General features: G+C 45.6%; 1 protein-coding gene and 1 pseudogene across 1 annotated transcript; both read left to right on the top strand.

Annotated features, from left to right (window-relative positions):
- Positions 1 to 78: 78 nt before the first annotated feature.
- Positions 79 to 26,768, top strand: DBX2 (developing brain homeobox 2). Its single transcript, XM_066633690.1, has 4 exons — positions 79 to 397; positions 17,990 to 18,085; positions 24,483 to 24,664; positions 26,448 to 26,768. Exons 1-4 carry the CDS (start codon positions 79 to 81, stop codon positions 26,766 to 26,768), a joined length of 918 nt encoding a protein of 305 aa, XP_066489787.1.
- Positions 8,957 to 9,076, top strand: LOC136657865 (5S ribosomal RNA; annotated as a pseudogene).
- Positions 26,769 to 27,857: the final 1,089 nt, after the last annotated feature.

Here is a 27,857-nt window from a genome sequence, read left to right as displayed (position 1 = left end):
CGGGGCCGGAGGCGGACCTGCGGTGGGCACCAGGGCAGCGCAGCACCCGGACCGGTGCCAGCCTCCCCCCGGGCGGCGATGCTCCCCAGCGCCCTGGCCTGGCACTGCGGGGGCTCCGCGGCGCTCCTCAGCCTGCCCGCCGCGCCGGGCTTCGGCAGCCTGGGCAAAAGTTTCCTGATCGAGAACTTGCTGAGAGCCGGCGGGGCCCCGCAGCCTCAGAGCCCGCACAGCCTGCCCGCGGCCCCGGTGCCGCTCAAGCTGCGCCCCCCCACCGCGCCCGCGGAACAGCTGAGCCCCGCCGGAGGCGCCTTCCCCGCTCGCTGCTGGCCCTGCCAAGCGCTCAGCTCCTCGCCGGCGGACAGGGACAGAGAAGGCACCTTTCCAGCAGCAGCCACAGGTGAGCCCCCCTGCCGCTTGCCAAGCCCAGAGGGGGTCGAGCAAGCCCCGATCCCCTCCCTCTCCACCAGTCCCCTACATGTCCCCACCAGTCCCCACCTACCAGTCCCCACCAGTCCCCTCCTCACCAGTCTCCACCAGACCTACCAGTCCCCCTCCCCAACAATCTCCACCAGTCCCTTCCCCACCAGTTCCACCAGTCCGCACCCCACCAGTCCCCTCCACACCATTTCCCATCTGTCCACCAGTCCCCTCCACACCAGTTCCCATCTGTCCCCACCAGTCCCCTCCCATCAGCCCCCAGGAGGAGCCTCCTGCAGCATCAATTTCATTTTTCTAGTCAGTTTCATTTCCTAGTCACTGTCGGGCCGGACTGTCCAGGTGCACTCTTTTCTCAGGAGAACATTTCTCTGAGTGTGGAGCCCTGCAGGCAAGCACAGCATCATGTACCCCCCTCCAGCCAGCGGTCTGAAAAGCTCCCCCTTGGGTGACCAGATGCCCTCTTTTTCCAGGACACGTCCTCTTTTTTAGCCTCCTGTCCTGGAAAAGTACTTAAATGACCTCCTTTTACCTGGGAGCAGGCCGTACATAGCCTTCTTGTAATTAATAAATTATATGTAATATAGTTTTAAATTGAATAATAAGTAACATAGTGTTTAAATTAACCACATGAAATCCATAGACAAGTGTTTTAGCTTCTCTTTTGTCATGGCCTACATTTTTCTTGGGTGTCCTAAATGTTGGGGTGCCTTGTCCTCTTTTGCGGTTATGACATCTGGTCACCCTGTACACCCCCCCCCCCAGCTGCAATCCAGATTAAGATTCCCAACTTTCTCCCTATCGGTGCGCAATGAACATGATGTGGGCAAACCTCCCCTTCCTCAAGCACATGCCCTGAATTCGCAAGCACAACTATGTCACTACCAGCCCGATTCTATGTATGCCTACTCAGAAGTAAGGCTGCAATCCTATGTGGGAGTAAGCCCCATTGACTATAGCGGGACCTACACATAGGATTGGGCTCTAAATCTTATAGTCAATGGGGTACACCAGGGTGAGTGTGGATAAGATTGCAGCCACACTTGGGATCAGAATTCCCAATCAAAGAGTAGTAGGTACTTTTACCCATGAAATTTGTGACTGGTCAGCAGGGAGGAGGTGGTAGTTATTTAGAGTCACTTGATGAACTCAAGCTGTGCATTTTAGGTAGTGTTTATGAGGTGACTCTGCACTCCCCCACATGCCTTTCCAATCTGAGGAGCAATGCAAAGGCTGTGGTCCTAAACCCATTAACTAGACAGCAACTCCATTCGATGGATTTACTTTTAGGTAAACCTACAGAGGATTGTGTTGTAAATGGGCTCCCTTTCAGCTTTGCAGTCAACCAAGCTCAGAAGGCTGCAAAGTTTTCCCAGCTTGAACTCCTGATCCCCCAGCTTGGACACCTGGCCTTCCTATAGCAGATCTTTTCAACAAGGCCAGGCTCCCTCCCTGAGACCAGCTCACACTCCCTTGCATGCAGGGAGGGATCAGCTGGATAGGTGCCCTTCTTTCTAAAACAACTTCTTAAGAGTTGACAGATCCTTTCTAAGTTTCAGTGAAATCTCTTGGTTTCCGCTTTAAAAAGCCTGGTTGGTTTTGCCAAGTTTCTCTTTTGCTGGTTGGTTTTCAAATTCAAGGGGAGAGAGAGAGAGAGCACACCAAGGGATGCTGTACAGGAGCTGCAGGAGAACAGAATGGGTAGTCAGCACTAGCTTTTACATTTTTATAGCACCCTTCTTCCAAGGAGCTCATCATGGTGTTGTACATAGTTCCTCTCCTCCTTTTGTCCTCACGACAACCCTGTGGGGTAGGTGAGGCTGAGAGACTGTGACTGGCCCAAGATCACCCAGGAAGCTTCATGGCTGAGCTTTGAATTTGAACCTGGATTTTCCCTATCTAAGTCCAACTCCCAAACCATAACACCACTCTGGGATTTCAGGGCACTGAGCTGAAGAAATGAGGTTGAGAATCACTGTGATTCATTTGCCTTCTGCAAGGGCAGATTTCATTAACCGTATGCCCTTTTGCCATGAGCGGTGAGCAGTACTGACCAAATGGAAATTCCCTGGCCACCAGGCTATTGGCTCTGTTGGCAATAAGCAAATGCTTTGAAATCCAATTATCATATAGTTGTAATATTTCACATCACATGTGTTGTACCAGCAATCCTTATGACAAGCTGGCCAAGCAGATCCCTTACCAAAATGAAGTTAATTCTGATTTGTTGTTGCACCAGATCAGGGTGACCAGACACCCTCTTTTTCCAGGACATGTCCTCTTTTTTAGACTCATGTCCTGCAAAAAAACATAAATGTCCTCCTTTTCCCTGTGAGCAGGCAGCACATAGCCTTCTTGTAATTAATCAATTATATGTAATATAATTGGAATATAGTTTCAAATTGTCATCTTTATTTATTTAAGTAAATTATTTCTTTAAAAACTTAAATTACTATTATACTTATTACTTAATAATAAGTAACACAGTGTTTAAATTAACCACATGAAATCAATATATGAGTATTTTTAGCTTTCATTTTGTGTTATCCTACATTTTTCTTGGATGGCCTACATTTTGGGGTCCTTGTCCTCTTTTGCGGTTATGTCATTTGGTCACCCTGCACCAGAGAAACATTTTGCAAACTGAAAAATGGTCAGCAGTAAGTGGGCCACACAGTTTGACCAAACCTGCCCTTGTGTCTGTGTCAAAGAAGAGCCCCCTTTCAGTTCAGCTGGGTAAAGAATCCTATGTAACTCAAGAGTTGCTCCCTTCCTTGCCAAGTTTTGCTTTTCAAAGTCAGCTTTCTTTGGGAACAAGGGACTTCAGCTGTTTGGACAATTAGCTGTGTATAAAGCAGTCAAAGTCCATGTGAGTTCATTGGTTTTGATCCTGTTCACGGTGAAGCTTCTAAACAGGGCATTTTAGGAGTAGGATTTAAGGAGTGGGAAATGGTCTATGAATGGGAAAGTCTAGGACTGGGATCTGGAGATGTGAAATATCCCAGTGGGGGAGCTCTGTGCAGGGGCAGCTGTCTCTTTAGCTGCAGTGCATGCTATTGCCAAACAGAAAGAGCTACTGTGCAATGCAAAAATGGCTTGTCTGTTTTGCAGAGGAATCTACTGCAGCCAAGACTGAAATGTTGGCTCCAAGCACTGCCCCTTTATCTCCCTTTCTGTCTGTCCCATCTTTGCATCTTGGCCAATTCCTGCAATGCTATGAAAATGAAAGTGTTTTAGTTCAGATAAGTAGATTTGTTTATTAATTTTTTTTTTTGGGGGGGGGAGGGAGATAAAATGAATTTATCAGATTCAGCGAATGTTTGTTTCCAAAGGGAAGATTTTTAAAGTCAGAATTCTGAAAGGGGGGAACAAATCAATAAGAAGGAAATGTACTCAAGGGCAAAGTGTTTGCCTTACAAAACAACAGGTTATGAGTCTGTGTATAAAACATGGCCTGGAAGACTTCTCCACAGAAATAAATGAGCATTATCTCCAAGCGAAATTCTAGGATTGTGCACTGAGAGGTACACCTTTAGAATGAGCACATTTGTAGAATTCCATTCCAACCAGTGACACTTTCCATCTAGTCGGTGTAAGGATATGATAAGGATGCCACTTGTTGAAACTTCATGGCCATGGTGTGGTTGGAAAGTTGTTAAAAGCATGGAGGGCACACTGAACATAAAGAACTGAGAAAGTGCTCTGCTGTAGGCAATTCTCCACTTCCTCAGTTTTTTTAAATTTCCCTGCACTTCCTTTTATTTTTGTTCATAGTTGTCACTTTGTAAGGGTTTGAAGCTTTGTAGCAGGGCATAGAGCTCTTGTCGATAGTGCAACTGAACTGCCACCCTTTTCAATTCAGTGGGTCTGCTCCTTTTTTAAGCAACTTAAAGTAAGTTAGTAACTTAAAGTAAGTATTTTAAGTAAAGTAAGTAAAGTAAAGTAAGTAAAGTAAGTACTTAAGTTAGTAAGTAACTTAAAGTAAGTATTGGAAGTTTGTTTCATTGGAAGTTTGTTTCATTGGAAGTTTGGGCACTGCAGACTGAATGATCGTGGTGTATGCTGCTAGTGTTTTAATCTCCAGTATTTTTGATTGGATAGACATGTGGTGTGCTAAAACAATTTGTGACTAGGCAGTGCTAGTCATAAATAGGTAGTGCTAGTCAGTTTATAGCAGGGGTGGCCAAACTTGCTTAATGTAAGAGCCACATAGAGTAAACTTCAGATGTTGTTTGAGAGCTGCAATACTGTATTTAAGAAGCATTTAAATTCTTAAGTATATTTACTCACCATGGACATTAAAATGACATTTTTATCCAGTGGACTCTCAGTTTACACCTGCTAAATAATCATAAAGCTTGAAAATTTCTTATTTACCTTTTATGTTAATTGTGATGCAAAAAGGAGCTCGGCCAATGTTTATCCAAGAGCTGTCATTATATTTGACATTATATGTCAAAGTGGTGCATGTGGTTCACTTGCCATGGTTTGACCATCCTTAGCCTATAGTTAGAGAATTTTGAAAAAAACCCAGTGTTATTCTACTCAGAAGTAAGCCCATTATGATAAGTAAGACATTAGGCTGTAAACCTATCTCAGTCACCGGAAACAAACACCTCTAGTTTATGGCTGTCCTAAATATTAATGAACTTTAAAATAAAGTTTTAATAGGTTACTCAGTGGTGAAAATGAAATTGAATTACTTGGATTTAAACTGATTTAATCCAACAGGTGATCACCATGATAAAATTAAATCATGTTAAAACGTTAAATTAAACATGTCTTTAGCACAATTGCTTGTGTTTCACATTCTGTGTGTTCCCTGATCTGAGCACTTTTACTCAAAAGCAGGTCCTAGTGATCCTGACTGAACTTATTTTCCAAGTAGGTGATTACAACCGAAGCTAGTGCTCTTTAGTGATAACATGAAACTTGAAGAAGCTTGATCGTGCATCAGTGGCGTAGCTAGAGGGGTGTAAAGCACTAAATTTTGCAGGGAGCCTCACTGCACCATGCAAGCAACCCCTCCCCCTCTTCCATTGTGGGCCACTAGAGCAAAATGGAGGCGTTCTGGGGAAGCTCCTTCCCCCACAGAGACTCTCGGTGGCTTCCCAGCACGCACTGGATGCAGCGCTAGCTCCTTTGGCACTGCTGTTCCAGCGGACACTGGGACGCTCAGGATTGGGCTGCCCAACACACCCTTAAGACCTGGTATCTAGGGCAATGTATTCCTCCTTGTCACTTAGCTATGCCACTGACCATAATCCAAAGTGCTACTTCAGGCTGGCTCATAAGCATGCATACTCCCACAGGATTAATTTTTTTTTTTAATGAATAACTGCCCCCTCCCTTTGCCCCATGCCATCATACGCTTCTTTTTTAAAGAAAACTTTCCAAAGTGTCAAAGGCAATTTCAGCATAGCAGGAAGGGTGACTGCTATATAAGAAAAACAAGCTCTGTGCATTAGTTCAGCCTGCATCTGATGTCTGCTCCCTAAAAGGCAAGTTGCACTGAGATCAGTACTTCAAAATAAAAATGTTCCGGAGTGGGATACTTTGATTTAACTGGGCTGTGGATAAAGTTGTACATCATGTTCTGGCTGGCATTCAGAAAATGCCTGAGCATGCTGGAATATGCCCTTAGCAGCAGGAGCTCCGTAACTCTTGCTGTTATTAAAAGGGCAGAAAAATCAAATGTCCTTGATTTACACCATTTCAACTCCCTAGATGTTCAATTTGCAATGTAAAATACTAGCAAATCAAGAAGAGGGATGGGAAACCACATTGCTTTTTCTGCATTTTTTTTCATGCTGTCTCTTAAATGGAAGCCATAAAAGTAATATGTTCAGGTGAGGGGAGAGTTACATGTGCTTGCAAATATGTGACCCGGAGTTTAAAAAATGACTAATAGCTAGAGGTGAGTGAAAAGCAGTGATAATGAGATAAAAACACCTAACATCTCTTTCTGCACTTCTCATTTTTGTAAACAAATGAATAAACAAAACAAATTTAACACTAAACTATCCAGGTTTTAGAATGTATGTAAAACTGTTTTATTTGGTTTTTAATTTTTATTTAATGGAGGGTGGTGCATCAGTAATGACTGTGGTTGCATCTGCTGACACTATATCACCTATATCACCTACCTAGTACACTTTTAAAGTAATTATAATTTATAATTATAATGTAAATTTTTCAATAAAAACACATAGTACCACTTTCTGAATTTATAATTTTGGAAAACGCAAAAATCCACAAAAAAATAAAGCCATTTTCACCCACCTCTATTATTAGCACTGAGGAGGGCTGGTTGGAAGGTTTATCCCCTGCATGTCCCCATATGCTATTTATAGTTTTTAAAAACCTTCTGTTTGGGAAACTGTCATAGTTTCAGACCATTTCTCATGGCTCACTAGGTTCTATTCGTAATTTTTTTTAAAAATCCTGATCAAAAGCATGCATTTGCAACTTTGCCCTCAATGGGTTCCATGCAGTGGCTTCACTAGGGTTTGCATCACCCTGTGAGGGAGGCCAGCATGTCACCCACATGATGGACCTCCTCCCATGCAGTGGGTGAAGTGATGCACCATTGCCCCAACCCCCTGGTTTTTTTGGCTATAACTTTTGTTAGAATAGAGATATTTCAACATGGTTCCTTTCATTGCATTCTGCTTGAAATTACTCATCGAATGATATATGTTGGTATTATTTGAAAATACCAAGATTTAAAATTTTTTGTCTAGTAGTGGTGTCACTCCCCTGGGCGCATCACCCGGCACATCCCCCAACCAAGCTACTGGTTCTAGGATAGAGATAAATGTTTGGGATTGATCTTCATTTCTGTTGCCTGTGGTCTGGTTCTCACATGATGGTTTTTCCTAATCTTTGATGTGATTCCAGTTGTATATATGGGCACAATCTACTGGGAAATTCTCTTCTAGCTCAAATCCAGTTCTCACACTTGCTGAGAGAACTTCCTGGCATTTGGAAATAGAATCCTGGAATTGGAGGGGCAATTGGATCTGTTCTCTCACCCTGCCCCATATACACAAAATTCTTATCTTTGTTCAGTAATTATCATCAGTAATCTTCATTCAGTAGCATCACTAAGGGGGAGTGCAACTGGTGCAAGCTGCCCTAGGGAGAAGCAGATAAAGCAAAGTGATGGGATGAGGAGAGATCAGGACCACCAATGGGGCTGTAGTTCACCTTGTGAGAGAAGGGCCTTAGGCTTCTAAGAAGTATCTGCATTGACTCCTCTACCCCCAAACAGCAGCCAACCTTCTCTTGTCTTGCTATCATTGGGAGAGGATATTTTAGATTTTACCCCTAGGGTTTAGTCAAGACAAGCACCAAGAAGCATCCAGAGGTAGCTCACTTCACCAGAAGTAATGTTCCACTTTCCGAGGCCTGCTCCCTCTTTGAGAGCAATGACGCATTGGAAAGCATTGCTAGCACTCCTTGCTTAAAGCACAAATGGTGAGATGTCTTCCCCACGTGCAGTAAATTAATGTCTATTTTGGAGAGCTGTAAAATCATTTCTCTGCATCATTTCTCAGCATAACTTTTTCATAAGGGGCAATCCAAAGATTTTGAGGCCTTTGGGTGGTATTATAATTGAATTTTTGGAGTTCAGTGGAGATGCTCTGAGAACGGCATGTTTCTCCTGGAGTCTGCCAAAGCTTAGAGGCACTGTCAAAAGCATCTGTGCAAGTACATGCTCGACTTCAGGTCTAGTCACCTGAAACTCTGAAACAGCCTTTAAGCAGATCAGCTATATAATAAATGGAGTGGGACTTGTTACCTGTCTTAGATGTTGATTCTCATGTATTTGTATTGTCAAGCCTGCAAGTAATTAGAACCAAGGGGAGTTCTACTACTGATTAAATGGGAGGAAGTGGATTTGGGGTATTTGTTCATGCAATTTTGGGGGACTTTTTTTAGAAATGCTCTATAGCAGTGGTTCTCAAACTCTCTGGGAGAGTAGGTAAGTATCTGAGACTGCAGGTAAGTCTTTGCAGGGGAGGGGTGGAAGGCAACAACATGATCCCCAGGATCGTACTACTGCATGGGACCTAGGGGCTCTGATAGCAACCCAGAGGTGGATTGCAATAGCATTTTGTCAGTGTTTACAGGGGCAGGGAACCTTGCAGAGCCTTGCACCCCTGGATGCCGGCAGGGACTCAGGTACGTTTTTTAAAAAGCCCGTAGGTTCCCCACAGTGGCGCGATCCTGGGGATTGCATTGCTGCCTTCCTCCTTTCCCTACCCCTTAAAGGGACAACAGAAGGCTTCTCAGGCAGGTGGTTCTTGACCCACCAGTTTGAAAACCACTGCTCTATAGGGTTTACAGGTACAAAGCTCTATGGACACAGGTACAGAGTTACTGGACACAAATGAATATAGTGTAAGCAAGATTGGCTGTAGCCTAGTGAAGGTCCCACATTTAATCTGTGTCTCTATCCAAGTAGAACTAGGAAAGACCCTTGCCTGAAAACTTTGGAGAGTTGCAGCCCATCAGTGTAGACAGCAACTGTTACCCTGCACATGCCCGATCTTGTCTGATCTCGGAAGCTAAGCAGGGTCAGGCCTGGTTAGTACTTGGATGGGAGACCGCCTGGGAATACCAGGTGCCGTAGGCTTATACCATAGTCTTTTGAGATGGAAGGTTGCCAACCAGAAGCCTCCAACCTTTACAGTAAATTTTTCATAAAGTGTATGGTTAAATTGTATATTTGACACATTTTTGCGGGCCAAAAAAATCAGTTATTGATAAATGAATAAATGAATTTATAAATGAATGAATGGATTTTAAATGGGTTTTACTTGGATTTTTTTTTTTTTTTATAATCAGTGTATGATTCAGAATAAAAGAGGAATGGAACAATTACAAAGAAAAAATGCCATGCTTAAACTGAGAAATGATTGATAATGAGTAAAAAATGTCAAATGTTAGCAAAATAAAATAGCAGTTTAAAATATTTTAAGTGGCTCAGGGCGCAATCCAAACCTGCACTGGAACAGGCAAGCCAGGAAGCTTGTGCTGCATCCAACGCAGGTTTGTGGGCAGCAGCGGCTCAGCCAGAGGCAAGGGCAAGGAAACAAGGAAGGCAAGGAAACTCTTTCCCTTACCCCTGCGTAAGCGCTGCTGGCCCCAATGGGTCTCCTCTTACCTGCGCCACCTCTGGAGGTAGCGCAAGTCTGGGGAGAGCAGAGCGACTTCAAGCCGCTCCATTCTCCGCAGGGACGGGGGTTGGGATCCGGCACAACTACCAGATCCCAGCTCCGCCTCTGGCTCTCCGCTTGCCCGCTCCTGGAGCCGCCCATCGCCCTCCCTTCCCCCGCCCAGGAACGCCTCTCTCCCTCCTCCTCCCCGCTCCCCACACCTACCTTTGCTGCTTGTGTTGGTGCGGGCGCGCTGACACAAGCAGCTGCTCAGAAGACATCTAGATGCGCCGATGCGTCTTCCTCGTCAGGAGGTGCAAACGTGCTTTACGGCACATTTGTGACCCTCCCGGGCCGGCCCAAGCAACTTGGGCTGGCCCAAGTCAATGTTAGGATTGCGCCCTTAGATGACTAATTGCGCCGTTAGTGGATGAGATCCACAGCAAGATGCTAATCTAAGAAGAAAAGTTGTTATATTTCTAGATTTGGCTTTAAGAAGTTGTCATGGGATTTTAGAAATCACTGCATTGAGCCTAATTATATTTCATCTTGCTTATAGTAGTATTTTTTTTTCTGAGGAAGTGGCCTCTAATTGACAAAGGAAGATTATTTCAATTATACAGAATGACCACAATTCAGAGATGAGGCTGCTAAACTGTCTTGTAGTAGCCGTCTTCAAAAGCTTCATCTCAAACCGCTTTTGGACTGTGGTGAATCAATGCAGTGGGGGCTAATATTTGGAAAAGATGGGGAAGCACCATAATCGGCAAGCAGCCTTAAACGTGTGGCACCCTAAGTACATTTTATTGTTGGAAGTTAGGTGAATTGAAATATTGAGAATTCTGGGCTGGGGTCCATGGAACAGCTGAGTTGAGAGGCCACAAATCTCTCTGCAGAAAGTTAATTTGAATGCAACAGATCTCTCTGTGCCAGTAGGGCAATTCTCCAGGAAAGAGCTGCTGTGCCATGGAGACCATCTTCTGATCCACGTGGCAAATTATGGCACACAAATGGCTTGCCTGAGAACTAACTGTTTCATCTGAATTAGCCATTGGTTCCAGCTGTATGTGTTAAGGACTGATGCACTGCTAGCTTTCCTGTAAATTACTGGGCTTAAAATGCACCAAGCAAATATTAAAAACAACTACAGAGTTGGATCTACACATCTGTTAACTTGCAGATCTGATATTTCAACTAAGCCAAAACTCATTGAAGCTAGTTGTTGTAAACGGTCTTAAATTCAAGTACAGTGCCCTAAATGCACTGGCATTTAGTCTGTTTTGCCTAAATTGAAATCATTTCTATCTAGACTTCAGATTGGGACTTTGTGTATAGGCACATCCATGTTCTGGAACTTATTTTTCCGGAAGCGTAAACGATCCACAGTACTGAACTGAATGCAAGCAGCATACAATTACCAAAATAAAAGCTATGAAATAAATGCACTGGGATAATTCAACTGTTTATAATGGAAGGAATCAATAAAATGAGAGAGATTTTAATGATTTAGATATTATTTTAAATAAATTAAATATTAAATTTTAGTGAGTTAAATAAGAGCTGCCTTCTAATTTTTCAGTCTTTGTATTTAAGTAGAGAAGTGGCATTTGAAGAGGGTGCCTGGTGGACCCCTGACCCTAGGTGCCAGGCTGCAGGGGGTTATCTGAGCCGCCCCAAGATATTTAAGTTAGGACAGGGGTGGGCAAACCCTGGCCCGTGGGCCTTTGGCGGCCCTCGGGGACCCCCAATTTGGTCCACGGGGAGCCCCCAGTCTCCAATGAGCCTCTAGCCCATCACAGATTGTTGTCTGCACTGGCCCATGACCTCCGTATGCAACCACCAGATTTGAGCTGCGGGGCAAGTTAGAACAATGCCTTTTATAGTCTCCATGTGTTTTCAGCTTTCCCCTGGGCATTATTTTAACCCCACCCCCCATTGCCTCTGAACAACTTACATCTCCATGTGTTTCTGGCTTGGTCTGTATGTTTACACTGTCCAAGAGGTGTGTGGCAAACAGTTCATAGTTCTTATGTGGTTCTAAATGCCTGTATTATAGTTCTCATGTGTATTAAATAAGCTCAGTAAAATCAATTCATTCATATAAATTCCATAAATAAGCTCAGTAAAATCCATTGCTATGCATTCCCCAAATAAATACAGCTGACAACAGGTATGGAATTAAAATGGGCCACTTTATTGAATACAAAAACATTGCAAAAGGGCAACATAAGGGGTAAACAAAACCCATCCCAAATGTGGGGTTCGACATGGGGGAAAACAGCCCTAGCCGTCTTCGTCCCCCAATCTCATAGGGCATCCACCCGACTCCAGGCGTAACTCAATTGTTATTAAGCCCACCTCTCAATGTTGCCCAAAGAGGGTAAGTCAGCCGAACTGCTATGCCTTCAGGTCACCTCTGCAAGGCTCCCAAGTTCAGACAAGGGGCTAGTCAGCCTGCCTCCTTGAGCCAGTCAGGCATCATGGGAGCGGTTCTGGTTCACCCCCTTTCCTTGCTGACTTAGATTGGACACCGAGAAGGTCTTCTGCCTACCCCCCCAAACTTGTGCTGCCACAAGGGGAGGTCAGCCTAGCGCTTGGCCTTCCCAGCACCCAGAAGGGTTTTCAAGCCCTGTTGCAAGTCTGTTATAAAGAGGCCATAACCCATAGGGGAAAGATGCACTCCATCGCCATGGTAAAGAGTAGGCTGCCCAAAACAAATTCCAGGATGATGGATAGCTGCTCCCCTGAGCTCCATGACGACCCTGCCCAGGTAAGCATTAACTTTCTTACAGGCAACGTCTATTCTTCTAATGCTTTGCGCCCACCTCCAAACCCTCCTAGACCACAAGATAGTAATCCCGGGGAACTGACTAACATAGACAGAGGACATAGACATCCTCTGGTCCAAGTCATTCTCGCCTAAGTGGACAATGATTACCTGGGGCAGGAGATTAAGTGCAATAAAATCCAAAAAGTCTGGGAAAAACTGACCCTAACACATACCCCTCTTGGCCAGCCAATCAATGTGCGCAACATCAACCAGCTCCAGCTGAGAGCTAAAACGGGAGGACATGGTGTGCTTTTGGGCCCAAAAAACTATGGAATGTCCACAGATCAGGACCCTGGCTGGGCACCTCCCTCACGGACCTGAAGAAAAGCACATAGTGAGGAAAACTCACTTAACACCTACTTAGAATAGATCAAGGTTAAAAAGGTATAACAAACTCCCCCAACCTTGTGAGGAATACACATTGCCCACTCCAAATGGGTCTGGGCAAACACTTACATGGCCAGTAACATGGTCATGACAAACACATCACCCCCTCCAAAACAGGACTAGGGGGAAAACACAAACCAGGCCGGAGCCTGATCATCCGACGTCCTTATGGACCAAAGACTGAACCCACACATCACACCAACATGGCGCATCACCTTGGGGTAAATGTAACCTGGCAAAATAACTACCCCCCAAGCTCACCCCGAGAGTAATAGGCCTAGCATTAACCCTTAATCCTAGCAGGCTCACCCTTACTAACAGGCCTAGCATTAACGAACGTAGTATTTGAACGCACCAGAGCGCCATCTGCCGATGCGTTTGATGTCCTGGGGTGAGAAACCAATGTGAGCCGCCACTGAGGCTGCCCGAATTCTAAATGAATAAAGCCCATATAGTTCTGGCTTCAAACCCAGGTGAGCCAGTGCCCTTTTAAAAATGGCCCAAAACTGATAAATTGTGAGGGGGAAACGATCCACATGTCAAAAGGAGCGGGCCCGCTTCTGGAGGAGCCAACAAGAAATACTGCTCCATGGCAGATACAGGGCAAAGGTACCACATAGGAGCCCTTTTAAGCTGTATCCACTGCCCATGCCCCGTCTGGTCAGTCTTGGACACCCTCAAGTAAAGAGACAAAATCCTGTGTTCCAAAACGCAGTGTTGAAGTACTCTATCAGGGGAGGCAAATTTCGACCTAACCAACGCCTCACCCAGGCGAAACGCCCCGTAAAACATTACAAGAGTCACTGTTCTAAACAACAGAGACTCAAAGGCTGAGGAACACATGGCACGAAACTCCATACTTAGCCCATGCAAAATAGTAGGTGTAAGGTTGACGCTTATCTGGACCCACTGGGAATCTCCATTTTAGCCCTGCCACCATTTCCTGCACCCTGAACTCTTTGGTGAAGTCCTGAATTCCCCAGGCCCTTGACTGAAAAGAAATGGCCGCCAGATAAATGGACGTTGACTTGCAGGATATTCCCCTATCACGTAGACCCAAAAGGAACTGCATGAGAGTATGTGGCATGAATGGTCCCTGTTCTGGCACCAAAGTTAACCTACAGAAACCACAAAACTCACGGATCTTACTCATGTAGCTGGCTCCAGTAGATGAAGCCAACGATGCCCAGATGGCTTCCTGGGCCTCATCATACCAAGGTCCCACAGCCATTGGGGCATGGGCTCGGGATCCTGACTGGCCTCAGGAGCTAGCTGCCGAAAACGCTCCTCCTGGAATTGAGAGAGAGCATCGGCTATGCTATTTTCAAACCCAGGGACTTGTCTGGCTGAAAAAACAGTGATGATAGCAAGGCACTGCTTAACAAAGACGCTAACCAAATTCATAACCTGGGGGGATTTGGAGGTCTGCATGTTAATTATGTGGACCACAGCCTGATTATCGCACCAAAAGCGAACTGAAGAGTTGGCAAACTCCGCCACCCACAAATGGACTGCCACAACAATTGGAAAGAGTTCTAAAAAGGTCAAATCCCTTGTGATCCGTTCCTGAACCCAAACCTGTGGCCAAGGAGCCGCGCACCAACGTCCTCTGAAGAACACTCCAAATCCCATACCTCCCGCAGCATCCGAGTGAACCTGGAGTTCAGCTTCAATTAACTGCGAAGATCTCCAAAATGAGATCCCGTTGAATTCTTTCAAAAATTCCAACCACAGTTTCAAATCTTCCCTCATACCTGATGACACCCGAAGTCTGTGGGACGGGCGCCTAAGCCCAACCATAGCATCGCATAATCGCCTGACAAAGGCCCTGCCAGGGACAATGACCTTACAGGCAAGATTAAGGTGTCCAACCAGCCTTTGTAATTCTTTTAACGTTAATTTACGGGACCCCAGGGCACTGGTTAACATCCCAGTCAATTTGTCCAATTTATCCCTAGGCAGGCCACATACTCTCGGTCTGTGCCACCGAGTCTAATTTGATACCTAAGAAGGTGAGCTTATTGACCAGCCCCTCCATCTTGTCATGCGCCAAAGGGACCCCCAGTTGAGCTGTAAAATCACCCAGCAGCACAGTTGCCAGTCAATTGAGGCCCCATAAACAGGAAATCATCAAGGTAGTGGGCAGTGGATTGCAGCCCCGTTCTAAAGTGTACAGTCCATTCCAAAAATAAACACCTCAAAAACCGAACAGGAAATTGAACACCCTGACCAGCTTTCCTGAGTGCTTTTTCTTTTTGTCTGGCTTCGTAACGGGCCATAAAGGCACAAAACTCCACCATCTGGTCCTCCTCGTCCGAGGAAGAAGGGGGGGATGGGGGTGGCCACACCGGAGTAGGCCTTTTGGCGGCCTTACTGCCTGACTTCTGTGTCTTTTTACCCATGTTTCCACCAACCAAGATAGTGTATGAGACAGGGGCCCACCACCCCTAGGTTCTTGTTTTAACCAGTAGGATACAGCAGCCCCAGGAGAGGGCTACAATAGCCTTGACGAGTGGAACTCTCTGCTGTCGCCGATGCTCGAGATTGCCCTGCTGCCATCTTCTTGTGTCTGCTCAAGTGGTTACACCTGAGCAGAGCACCTGAGCAGGGCAGGGGAGGGGGGAGGGGTGTCTGTCCTGCCCCACAGAAGATGAATGAAGATGCCAATGAAGATGCCAAGTAATTCCCCTGAAAAAACAGCGTGGGGAGGGCAGTCAACAGCAACTGATAAGGCACTGGGGGGAGGTGAAGTTAGTCACTTCAAAAGCCCCCTTAAAAAACAACAGCTGGGGGGGCAGTCAGTAGCAGCTGATAAGGCACAGGGGGGTCGAATTAGCCCCCTCAAAAAAAGCCCCCCTTAGCAACCCCCAATCAGGCAGCCTGCCTGCCTGCTGGGTCCTGGCAGCAGATTTGAGGAACACCGGAGGGGCAGGGCGTGAGGAGGAAAATGGAGCCGGGCTCTCCCAGCCACACAGCGCCATGTGACCCTCAAAATTGCCACCGCTACTTTGTCCAATCGCCCCCAGCCACCCTGTTTCCTGGAGCGGCTGAACAAGGCTCCCGCCACCACTGCTGCTGTGAGCATGGCACGCTGAGCCTACAGCCTCAGCTGTGAGAGGCTCCTGTCGCCCACGACACTCTGCAGGGCAGCCCCAGCCCGAGCGCGGGGCTTGGGGCAGAGACGGGGCTTGAAAGCGTGGCTCTCGGCGCTCTAAGCCCCGTCCCAGGGTAGCCTCTCACCACTCCTGGCTAAGCGTCCGCTCACGTCGCTTGCCAGGAACAGACTGAGCTCTTCAGGCGCACACGCACCCAAAGTGCTCTCCTGTCCCACCCTCTTTTTGGCCAACCAGCCAATCAGCTGGCAGCAATTACCTGCTGCTGGCTGAAGGGGGGAAAGCCCTGGCAATATTTGCTAGTGCGCCAGGGAGGCGTGCTGGCAGCCTTTCATTCATATAAATTCTGTCTCTAATTTATTCATTTATGTAAATTTATTGAAATTTGAAATGTAAATTAATTCTTTTTTTTCCCTTGGCCCCTGACAGTGTCAGAGAGATGATGTGCTCCTCTTGCTAAAATGTTTGCCTGAGTTAGTAAAATAAGTTTTAGGCACAATCCTAAAGTACTCTTGGGCTGGCGCAAGTGAGAGGCAGTGCCGGGATCTGGCAGTTACGCTGATCCTAGCCCTGTTCCCAGGCAGCCTGGTGTAGTTCTGGGTTGCTCAGATTTGTGCAAACTCTTTAGGTGGCGCTGGTCCATTGGGGCCACTGTGGCTCTACGTGGGATAAGGGGAGCCACAGCCAGCCAGAAACTTGCGCTGGATACAGTGCAGGCCTGCCAGCCTGCCTGTTCCAGTGCAAGTCAGGAGTGTGCCGTTAAATAATTTTTTTGAAAAAGCTTTTTCAAAAAAGCTTATTTTTTGAAACTTATTTTTAAATTGTTTATTTGTATGATTCTATATACGAAGTTACAAAGTTATATATAAATATACAAACTTTCAAGGTTAGTACAGTCAGTTCTCTTTATATGCAAATTTGCAATTTGCAGATTTGCTTATCTGTGAGGGGCAGAACTGCCACCTGCCCCTCATGATCTTCAACTCTTTTCTCATTACCCATGAATATTCTGCTGGTGCACTAAGGGTCGGTGTGAGCTCGGCACAGCTATTAGCAGGCAGGGATGAGAGAGGTTGTAGGATGAGGAGCAAGAGGAGGAGGAGAAGAGACACCTCGTGAGCAGAAGGCAGCACTAGTACTATACAGGGGCAAGAGTAAGAGGCATCTATACAGTAGGTTTCTATACAATTTGCCAGCAAGAGAGGGGGTATTGGCCCATGAAGAATCAGTCACATTTATGTCAGCTTCCAGACTAGCCCCACCATCTTGGAAATTCCAGCTGAACCATCACAACCCTGGTGATGATAAGAGGCTGATGATGAGATACCTCTGGAAAGCTGCCTGGGGGCTGCTCTGGGGCAGTGGCAAGTCCAGGAAAGGCACCAAGAGAACCCCTTCCTCATTGCTAAACTATGAGTCCTCGTTATTGGGCCAGCAGCCTTCAACATACCAAGGGATATCCTATATTGAGGAGGAAGCATTGGCTATTGGAGTTGTTGATATGAGCCCTCACTGTCACCCAAACCCATAGACTTCAAGTTAAGGTTATTCAGGTTCATAAAGTTCATAAAGTGTATGGTGAAGAGGGTTCCCTGGAACCTAACCCCATTTTCCCCTATAGGCTCAATGATTCAGTAGCCACTAATTCAATATCCGCTAGGTTTTCTAGGAACCTAACCTTATTGGATAATGACAACTGACTGTGTGTACACACACACACACACACACACACACACACACACACACACACACAAAGCTCAATTAAACGAAAATGTTCACTGTCTGCACTTCTTCTCTGGCCATTATTATTATTCATTTCATGCAATGACTATTACTGAAAATAATTTTGTCATGGGGGAGTGCCAAAAATGGTCCCAAATGATCTTGGTATGCCACTGAGGCAGAGAACAGTGGTTCTAGCAGGATATTTGGGGTGGATTCCACCTTTTCCTAACAAAGCAATGACAGAACTTTCTTTGACTATATAGTGGATTTCTATTCTACCTTTGAAGTGTTGTGAATATCAGCATCATTCAACAGACTCATCATTGTGTTTGCAGCTCTTCCAAAGCACCTTTTCCTGAGAGCCCCGCCAGTCTACTCGGCTTGCTGTGGTGGGTCCTGTCAACACCCTGCGTCCCCCACTGCTTTTCCAAGTAAGTTTTTATGCTTCATCAGTAATGCTTGAGTTATCCTGTAAACCGAAGCAGCAGGATTTAATGTGCCCCGGGAAAAGGAAAGAAAAAAGCCTAATTGGTGATGCAATTGCAAAGAGCTAATGTCTTGGTAAAAATCACAGCAATCCCATTCAAGAGGTTTGCAAAGATTTATCAGACTTTGGTACACTGAGTAATTGTGGGAGATTCCCAACTCCATTGAAACAGAAAGCCAACCAAGTAAAGCTTTTGGCTTTTTTTTCTTCCTGATACTTAGTAAAAGGATCCACAATTTGCTTTTAGTGAATCAGTGCAAATGAGAAATGAAAACAAATCAGAACTGCAAAAAAAAGAAGTTATTATTCATATCTGTCTTTTTGGAATATAGTGCAATTTAGGAAGAACATCATGATTTTTGAGGAAAATATACACTCCCGCATTTTAAATCTGGGTGTCCTGTAGCCAAACATCATATTTGGCTTATATTTTAAGTCCTATGGATTTCTATTTAAAAGTTATACATTAAAAGCAGAGAGACTTTTTAAAAGACTATTAAAATCAGCATGACTTAGCATGGTTAACTTCGGTTCAATTGTGCCTTTTATTTGTTAAAGCTGTAAGAGATGAGTTAACTATAATAAGATCTCTTTATTATTGATTGAGCCATTTGAATTGATTGCCACTTAATCTGGCTTTGAAGGCCAGTCTCAAGCTTAGGGGACACAATCCAACCTGAATCAGATTTTATTATTAATCTACATCTCTGGTGGGGTGGGGAGTGATTTAAAGCAGTATGGAGACAGCAGGTAGGTAGTGATCTAGGATCTTTGTGAAATTTGCAGCAAATCACCAAATGATTATTAGGGTGGGTTAACACCAATGCTAGTGCCGCCTTCCTTTTCCCAGATGCACTCCTAGGCCAAGACTGAAATCCATTGCTACCACAAAGATAAATCCATGCCTAAAGAGACCATTCCTGAAAGTCTTCCTTCCAGTTATGCAATAAATTTCTCCAATAGCCTTGGAAAATTGCTTGGTTGTTGGAAGTTCCTAGACTTGGAAAATGGTTGTTTCCAGATATGGAAAATGGCTTGGTTTTTGGAAGTGCCCAAGCATGGTTCATGGCAAAAATTCTAGAAGGCAATTACAGGCAAACGTAAATCAAAATACAGTCAAAATTATGATATCCAGTTCTTGCGTGCCCAGAAAGTTCTTTTAACTAGCTCAGCAACCTCACCAGCCTCAATTTCTGGTTTGCAGCTTGCTGGGGACTATAGAAGTTGCTCAGGAGTATTCTGAGTGGCTCTGCAGGAAACTGACAACCTCCTGAGTGAAACTGTGGGCCACTTCCTCAGTGAAGTAGGCAGCACTCTGAATGAACTTACAATATTCCAAGTGAAACTGACACCAACTGACATGACAGCCACCAAGATGTTCTAGTATCCAGAAACTTATGATATAGGACAACCATTCCATCTCGGAGATGCCATATGTCACACCTTTTATTGTAATTCCCTAACATAACTACATCTCACTGTTCCTTGTTCTTTTTTCAGTATCAGCTTAAGGGGTCCATTACATCTCTCTCGTCCCCTGGGAGGTGGATGAGAACATGAACACACACAGATTGTTTCTGAGGAAGCTAAGCAGGAACACATGCAAGCGAGCATCCTTGGGTTTGACCTTAAGAAACTGGGCAACCCAATCCTAAACTGTGCTGGTGTAGCAGAGTCACATGGCCTTTGCTGTATCCAGCATTGCTTAGGAGGAGGTTGGAGGTCAGGGGCATAGCTATTGGGGGTCAGGGGTGTAGCCTTGAGGTCAGGGCAGTAGCGTAACTATGAGGGGCACAGCACTAAGCTTTGCAGGGCACTTCAACGCACCGGGCAGGACCAGGGCAGGAGGTCTGGTCTAGAGGGTAGAGCCTCTGACTGCCTGAAGATAACATCCACAAGGTTGCCAGTTCGAGGCCACCGGCACCGTGCGACCTTGAAGCAGCTGACAAGCTGAAGCCGAGCGATTCCATCTGCTCTGAGCGTGGGAGAAGGAGGCCAGAATGTGAAACCAGATCAGAGTGAAACACCTGGACTGTTATGGTTCTTGAAAGATAGAACCTTCTTTCAATTGTAAAAATCCCTACGGGGATTTAATCAGCCTGCCTATGTAAACCGCCTTGAATAAAGTCTTGAATAAAGACCAAGAAAGGCGGTATATAAATACCTGTTTATTATTATTATTATTATTATTATTATTATTATTATTATTATTATTATTATTATGTGAGCTGCCACTCCCCCTCACTACCAGAGCCGTTCCCGGCAGTGAGAGAAAAGCAGAGGAGATACCTCAAGTTTTCTCTCTCCGCTGGGAATGGCTCTGATGGCGAGGGGAAGGGGCAGCTTAAACAGCACATTGAGGTGACCTGCAGAACTTAGTGCCTTGCCCCCACATAGCTACGCTACTGGTAAGGGGATATTTTTCTCCTTGCCCTGAGTAATGCACCAGACTTCCCAATGGGGTTACTTGGATCTGCGCCAGCTATAAAGGTGGTAGGCCTGGGAAGGGGGTTATGAAACAGCAGAGGTGTGCCCCACCAATACTGCCCCTTCCTGGGTCTGATCTGCCCCCATTTTGCCCTCACCCACCCAGAAACAGCCCCTCAATTTCACATGGGAAGTGAAACTGTCCTCATGTGATCACTGCAGATATTATACCATATTTTTCAAACCTTTTTTCCATGATTTTCAAATTGAAATCCTCTCCCCCACGAGAAGTATGATGATACCAACCATGTGTGGGACTGTACCATCTCAGAAAGATGTATTTGGACTGGTCCTACATCAAAGAGTTTGCAAGTTAAAGGAAATCCCAACTCTAATTTTTTTCAGTGGGGAGAAAGTTACATTCCAATCCTCACTGTACTTTGTTGGCAACTGATTTTGGTAGGATTCACTTTCCACGATCTCCGTTTGGGATCAGGTTGTTGGGAACTCAGAGGCTACATGCCTTAAATAAAAAAGGTCACATTGATGCTTAGGATCAAACTGCATGTGATGCTAAGTGCATCATTTGTTCTTCCATTTGTTTTGTTTTTTTAATGAATGTAGAAGTGGGGGGACGGGACAACTAATCAGGACTGGAACTGTGGCAGATGGAGAGGGAGTATTTAACCCATTCCTTTTGTACTGCAATCCTGGTGAAAATGGCCTTCCCCCTGAAGTTGCTATTACCTCTTGGGAAGGAAGGTCCCCTTGGTACCAAATGAACTATTAGGAGGAAGTGGATCTGTAATTGCAAGAACTGCTCAGATATTCTCAGAAATACCAGCAGAGTGAAGTCTAAACACTCTTCAGACTATGTAGTTACGCTCCTCACTGAGCTGTTAAAGCGCCGATTCGTATCATAGCAGAACTCTAGGCGGTGACTGCTGGGTGTGGGCGTGTGTGTGTGTGTGAGGGATAAGGTTCCTTTATGAATGTCTCCGAAGGCCGGTTGCTAAGTTGAATGATTCTTGACAAGTGAGGCAGCAAATGCTGGCGGTTTAATGAGCTGCGAGTTTCTGAGCCTCTCTTTAGGGGGCTGACACTTTCCCACAGAGCGTTTTACATGGGCCCGGCTCCCTCACAATGGCTGACAGCACCATGACCAATCGCCACTTTCACTTTACTCATCCACACGCGACCTCACCACCATTTTTCACTGTGCCGATGAACTTTAGGAGCCATTCTGGGCTGAAAAGGCCCGGCCAAGGGTCAGTTGCCCTTTTGTGTGGCCATAAAGTGATGCTCTGTGCACTGTGCTTTTCTCCTGTCTCACATTCCGCGAGAATATCTGGACACCATTTAAAGCACTTGACTGAAAAATAAAGCAGTGAATGAAAGTGACTTTTATAGACTCATTCTAGCTCATCTTCCCATATAACCCTGTCTACCTGAAAAGGGATTTAGTGAGCTGAGCTGAGTGCATACAGGGACGCGTTGAATACACTGGCCCCCATTATCAACTGCTGCGAGTGTTTATTAACCAGGACTGATACACTACTATTTTGGAAGTGACCTATTAATTGTCCATTTAACTAGAGCGTATTGAATTGCAATGGAAAAATGGAAACCATGACGAAAGCCTTTACTCGCTCCTTCAAGGTGGTCTCTGCCACAAAGGCTAAGGAAGATTGTTCCACAGATTAAGAAGACATTTATCACCATATACGAGAATGCAAAGGAAAGGCTTTTTCACAAAGTATTTGGTATCATATTAGCTTTGTGTCAACATGGTATCACAACCTTCGAGTGAGGAGGTTCAGCTGGACAGGCTGGCGAGCTGGCTGCAGTTCATTTATCCTGACATAACCATTGTGATTGGGTTGGGGGGGGGGGGTTAGGCTTATTCCTCTTGCAATGGATCCGATGAAAAATTTAGCAGATTTCAACGCCATGCCTGCATCCTTTGCCATTATGGCAGATTAGAAGACCCAACTGGAAACACATAATTTTTTGCAAGGCTTGTTTGTCAAGGGAGGAGGCCATTGTTTGGTGATGGGCCCCTGCTTTGCATGCAGAAAGGCCCAGGTTCAGTCTTTACAGTCTCCAGGTAAGGCTGGGAAAGACCTCCAAGGCAACTCTGGAGAACTACTGCCTATCAGGGCAGGCAGTTATGACCTAGATGGAGTATTGGTCTGACTCTGCATATGGCACCTCTGTAGGTTGATATGACCAATTTTGTCTTGCTTGTTAAAACAGGCATGGAATGGGCACTTGACTCGTGGAGACTCAAACTTGAGTCATCCAAAAACATGTTGTGTGTGGGGTCCTGGCTTGAGGGGGCCCCTCATATTTGCAAGAGGCGGCAGCGGGGCACTGGAGGTTCCATCTCCCAGAGCAACGTCCCAGCCACCAGGGCCTCAGCAGAGAGTGTGGGGGAAAGGGATTTGCGTCACCCGGACCCTTCTCCCAAAGCTGCAAGGGCTTTTGGGCTCCTAGCCAGACTTGGTTCATAGGCAGGCTGGGTTCTGCTCCCTCCAGCTGCCTGACCCAGACTGCCTTCATCCTTGGCCCAGCTGGGCTTTATGCTCATGACCAGCCCTTCCAGACCCTGCCCCTTCCTCCATGGGAGGGTTAAAAGGCTGACTGGCCTCTCCCAGGCATGCCCCTCCCTGCTTGTGATAGCTAAAAGGCTGGAGCCTGGTGTTCCTTCGCCCTCCTCCCTCTCCTGGCTCTCCAGGCCGGTACTCCACCTGCTGCTGGCCTCGGGGCCTGTCTCCTCCTTGCCTTGAGCCCCCCTCTCACCCTGCAAGCCTGTTCCCTCCAGGTTTCCCCCAGGTAAGTCAGGGGGACCCTGACAACTCGTATCAACTCAAGTAATGTATGTCGCTGACCCCTACCTGATTCGTGACTCAGGGTCAGTGACTCTAAAAACGGGTTGGGACTCAAAAATGAGTCATATGACTTGTGTTCTTGCTTACTTTTTTCCTGCTGCTTCCACATAGTGCCAAAAGACCTCATGGGCAAGCCAGAAGTTGGCATTCAAAAGGATGGCAACAGCAGGGTGGTTGATTTCACAAAGCAGGGACTGGGGGTAAGGGGAGGAGGAAGGTTTAAGGTTTTTTCTTTTCTTTTTGGCTGCACGAGTTTCATTTCCTGAAATGACTCGTATCTCAACTCAAAAAACTAGAAATTTTTCACATGTTGAGTCACAACGGCCGCATGTTACAACTCATGAGTCAAATCGTGGAGTCGCTGACTCAGGACTTGACTCAGGACTTGGGCACATGGATTGAGCATATCCCTGAAAAAAGATTAGATGTTTGGCTGGACTAATTTGAATTGTTTCAAGTGTATGGGAATCTCATACATTACACATAGATTTTGTTTGTGCCTGGTTGCTTCTGTGTTATCTGCAAACACTAACAGGAAGCACTAACAGCTAAGCATCATACTGTTTTCAGCCCTCCAACCTGCTTTCTGTTTGCTTCCTGCTTTGTATTAGCATTTGCAGATAGTACAGAGATAACCAGACACAACAGACAGTGTCAGGAGAGCTGTAATCAGAGACAGATAAGTCATTTGCCCAATGGGGGGGGATATGTGAACTGCAGATAGTGGACCAGTGGATATGGGGGGACTTCTGTATTTAACAGCAGGTATATATGATGGTCCGCCAACTGTGCTCATGCACATAACTGCTTCCGAATCTAAGAAGTGCATTAGATTGCCACGTGGGAAATGAACCTGGAGAGATAGTCGTGCTCCACTAACATTTGCCAAGCATACGAGTGTTTGAATTCACTAAAGTTAACTATTGGGTATGCTGAGGAACATAAAGGTTGTTTTAAAATGACAAATAAATAAATAAATTTGCCAATCAGGTTTAAACCAGTGGACTGATTCTTTTCTTCTAGGACAAGAAAGTGTTCTGCCTCTTCTAACCCAGGATTCCAGATCCCGGAGAGGGATTTTAAGAAGGGCGGTCTTTTCTGAAGATCAGAGAAAAGCTTTGGAGAAAATGTTTCAGAAACAAAAATACATCAGCAAGACAGACAGAAAGAAACTGGCTCTCAACCTGGGCCTAAAGGAGTCACAGGTACAGAAGACTTTGGCAGAGCATACACCATGGTGCCAAAATTGAAATCACACCCCATGCAACAGGGACAAAAATCATAATGAAATCAGGGATGGTTCCCGGTATGCCATCACATTCTGGAGAACTTTGGTTTGTGGTCATCATTCAAGATGTGAGAGTGCATTGGCATGAAAGCTTCCCTATGGGGAAAGGACAAGGGAATGCATCTAGTGATGACAGTTTCTTGCTGTAAAGGTCAAATAAAGAGAGCAACTCATCTGTTTGAGCTGCCCAGTGGCTTCACATAGCAGCAAATGGGCCATTTGGATCTTACACAGAATCCCAAATGTTGGTTGAGTCAGTGGCATAGCCAGAGGGGGAGCAAAGCACTAGGTTTTATAGGGAGCCTTACTGTGGCATGCAAAAGGCCCCTCCCCTTTCCCTTCGAAGCCATTCCAGGCATTCGAAGCCATTCCAGGCAGTGGGAGCAAAACAGAGGTGAATGCATTTGCCTCCCTTTTGCTCCAGCTGCTGGGAATGGCTCTGAAGGGGATGGAGGGCCGTTTGCACACTGTGGTGAGGCTTCCTGCAAAACTTAGTGTTTTGCATCCCCTCTACGTAGTTACACCACTGGGTTGAGTGGCAACATGTACAAGGCACCTTCTGTCCCAACGAATATTCAGATAACCCATCCTCCATGGATAAGGCAGCCACCACTTACAGTATGGATTTGTGAACAGGCCATTTGTTCAAAGGTACCACTTAATATTTTGGTAAAGAGAGGAATATTCAGAATATCTGGAACCAACATAGTTATATCAATAACTATGACAGATGGAGTTACCTTTAAAGCCTGGTCACAGACATGATCTGGATGGCCGAGAGGGTCAACTTCTTTCCTCCTTCAATGTAACTCCTGCTGAGTCTCCTATCCTAGTTGCTCATATGTCTGGTTTGCTACAATAACAGCTCAATCCGAACCCTTAGCTGAGCCAGTGTGGCTGTTCCCACACCAGCTCAGAGTGCTGCAAACATGCCATAAGGCACATTTGCAGCTACGTGAGAGCTGGCTGGGCCGGTGCTAAGGCCTGCACTGGCCTGCTGGTTCTGCATTCCAATCCTGCACAGACTGGCACAGGTAAGATTGTGCTGTGGTGGTGCAGGGGCTGGAAGAGGGTGGTGGGAGGGCGTTTTGGAGGTAGGGAGGAGGTGTCTCAGGACCAGGGGAGGGCAGAACAGGGCCCCTGATTGGGCCCCTGGAGGGGGGTAGAACCTGCAACAGCAGCACACACTACATCCTAATCTCCTTCCCTGGCTGGACAGCCTTATATAGCTGGTGTGGATCTGAGAAGCCCCATGGGGTGTCTAGGGCTTTACTTGGGGCAAGGGAAAATATATCCCTTACCCCAAGGAGACCTCCAGTCACCTCCTGAGCAGCATTGGATGAAGCGCAGGCTGTGTGACCTGGCTGTGCCAGTTCAGTTTAGGATTGGGCTGTCAAGTAGCATACCTCCCCATTTTCACAGGGTCCTACCAACTCAAGCAACCAGATCCACCAGAAAAATCCACCTGTTTCATCAGCTCTGGTTTCAGCACTTTCCTTCCTGCCCGACTTCCTTGAATGAGCAATTACTTGGCAGAATATCACTAACTACCTCAATTGTTATGTATCGTGTTAATCCCAGTGTACTTTTGGCTAGGATAAGGGAGGGCAATGTATAATGGAAGAGTATGAAAGAAGTATATTTTTGGCAGTCTCTTAGAAATAAATAATAATAAGAGTGTCTGATTAACTCCTGAACAGGTCAAAATCTGGTTTCAAAATCGAAGGATGAAATGGCGAAACTCCAAAGAGAAAGAAGTGCTTTCAAACAGATGCCTGCCAGAAGAGGGTCTTCAGGAAACCTACCTTTCTAAATCTTCTTTGAATTTTACCTCCCAAACATGTCCTGCCTGGGAAACATCCACTCAACAGACAAATCTAAGATGGCAGAATCTTCCAGAACATTCCGAAAGACTTCAACACAGAAGCAGCTTGCGCCCAACTGTGAGAACAAACTCCCCTTCTGGTACATTATATTCGTATCGGGAACCAGAAACCGCAGAGACGGCAATGATATCTTAAGGAGGAGAACTGATGGAGTAACAAGATAACAGACCATTGACTTCAAATGGACATCAGACTAACTTTATGTGAATACTGAATTAGTTTATATACTCCAGCATTGGCTAAAAATCAAACCTAATTCATTTACACTGGCAAAAACTAATGCTTTAAGATTCCATGATCAGTCCTCCCTCATGTTCCCTTTGGCCTTGAACAGAACTTGTACATGAAGTAGAAAAAGATGATGGTAAGTAAAGGGAGGAGTGTGAAGCTAATATACGGGCTTTGATTTATAGAATGGATGCTGCACACATATGCAAATAGATTTGGTTTTTGCGGTCATTCTATCCCAACCAAATAATTTACTTTGGTGACACTAATGAATTCTCTAAAGGCTATTTGAGAAGTGAGAAAATGTTATAGAATATGATGCCACTGATTAATCATTTCCAGAGATGGTAGAGTGTGGGGTTTGTGATGACATAAATGTCCATAGGACCAGTTATGTAGTTCAGGGGGTAAACCTAGTAATAGATGGGGAATCAGCTGTACCAGAGAGATGAGCATTGGTAAGCGAGCTGGCCAAAACTGTAACATGCTAACAGCACAATCCTATGCATGTGTACTGAGAAGTCAGTCCCAATGTGTTCAGTAGGTCCTACTCCCTGGGAAATGTGTATAGGATTGCAGCCTGAGGCTGTATTCCTATGCACACTGACCTGGGAGTAAGTAAACAGAATGAGACACTTCTGAATAAACTTACGCTTTGGGGACCAAGAGATACCTGTTAATATTCAGTAGGAAAAATGGGGTGGTGGGGAAATGCACATCCCTGTCCCCATGACTGTTTTTTGTTGTTGCTGTTTTGTGAAAAAGAGACCCTTGAGTTTTAAGACTAGTTCTCCATGATGGTCTTCATATAACATGTAGTTTGGTCTTAGATGCTCTAGTGCAGGCTAGATAGCTAGGATGGGCATTTGGGAATCAGAGATGATAGAATTTAGCAGAGCAGCTCCTAGTCAAGTCCACTCTACCAGATGCTCAAAGCCAACTTAGACATTACCACTTTCATGTGGGCATTTTGGTGCTTGGCACAAAGGAGTGGTA

This window comes from Tiliqua scincoides, chromosome 7 (assembly GCF_035046505.1).
Source record: "Tiliqua scincoides isolate rTilSci1 chromosome 7, rTilSci1.hap2, whole genome shotgun sequence".
In the NCBI taxonomy this organism is placed as follows: Eukaryota; Metazoa; Chordata; class Lepidosauria; order Squamata; family Scincidae; genus Tiliqua; species Tiliqua scincoides.
The sequence above is the reverse complement of the archived record's forward strand: the minus strand, read 5'-3'. Positions and strand labels throughout refer to the sequence as shown.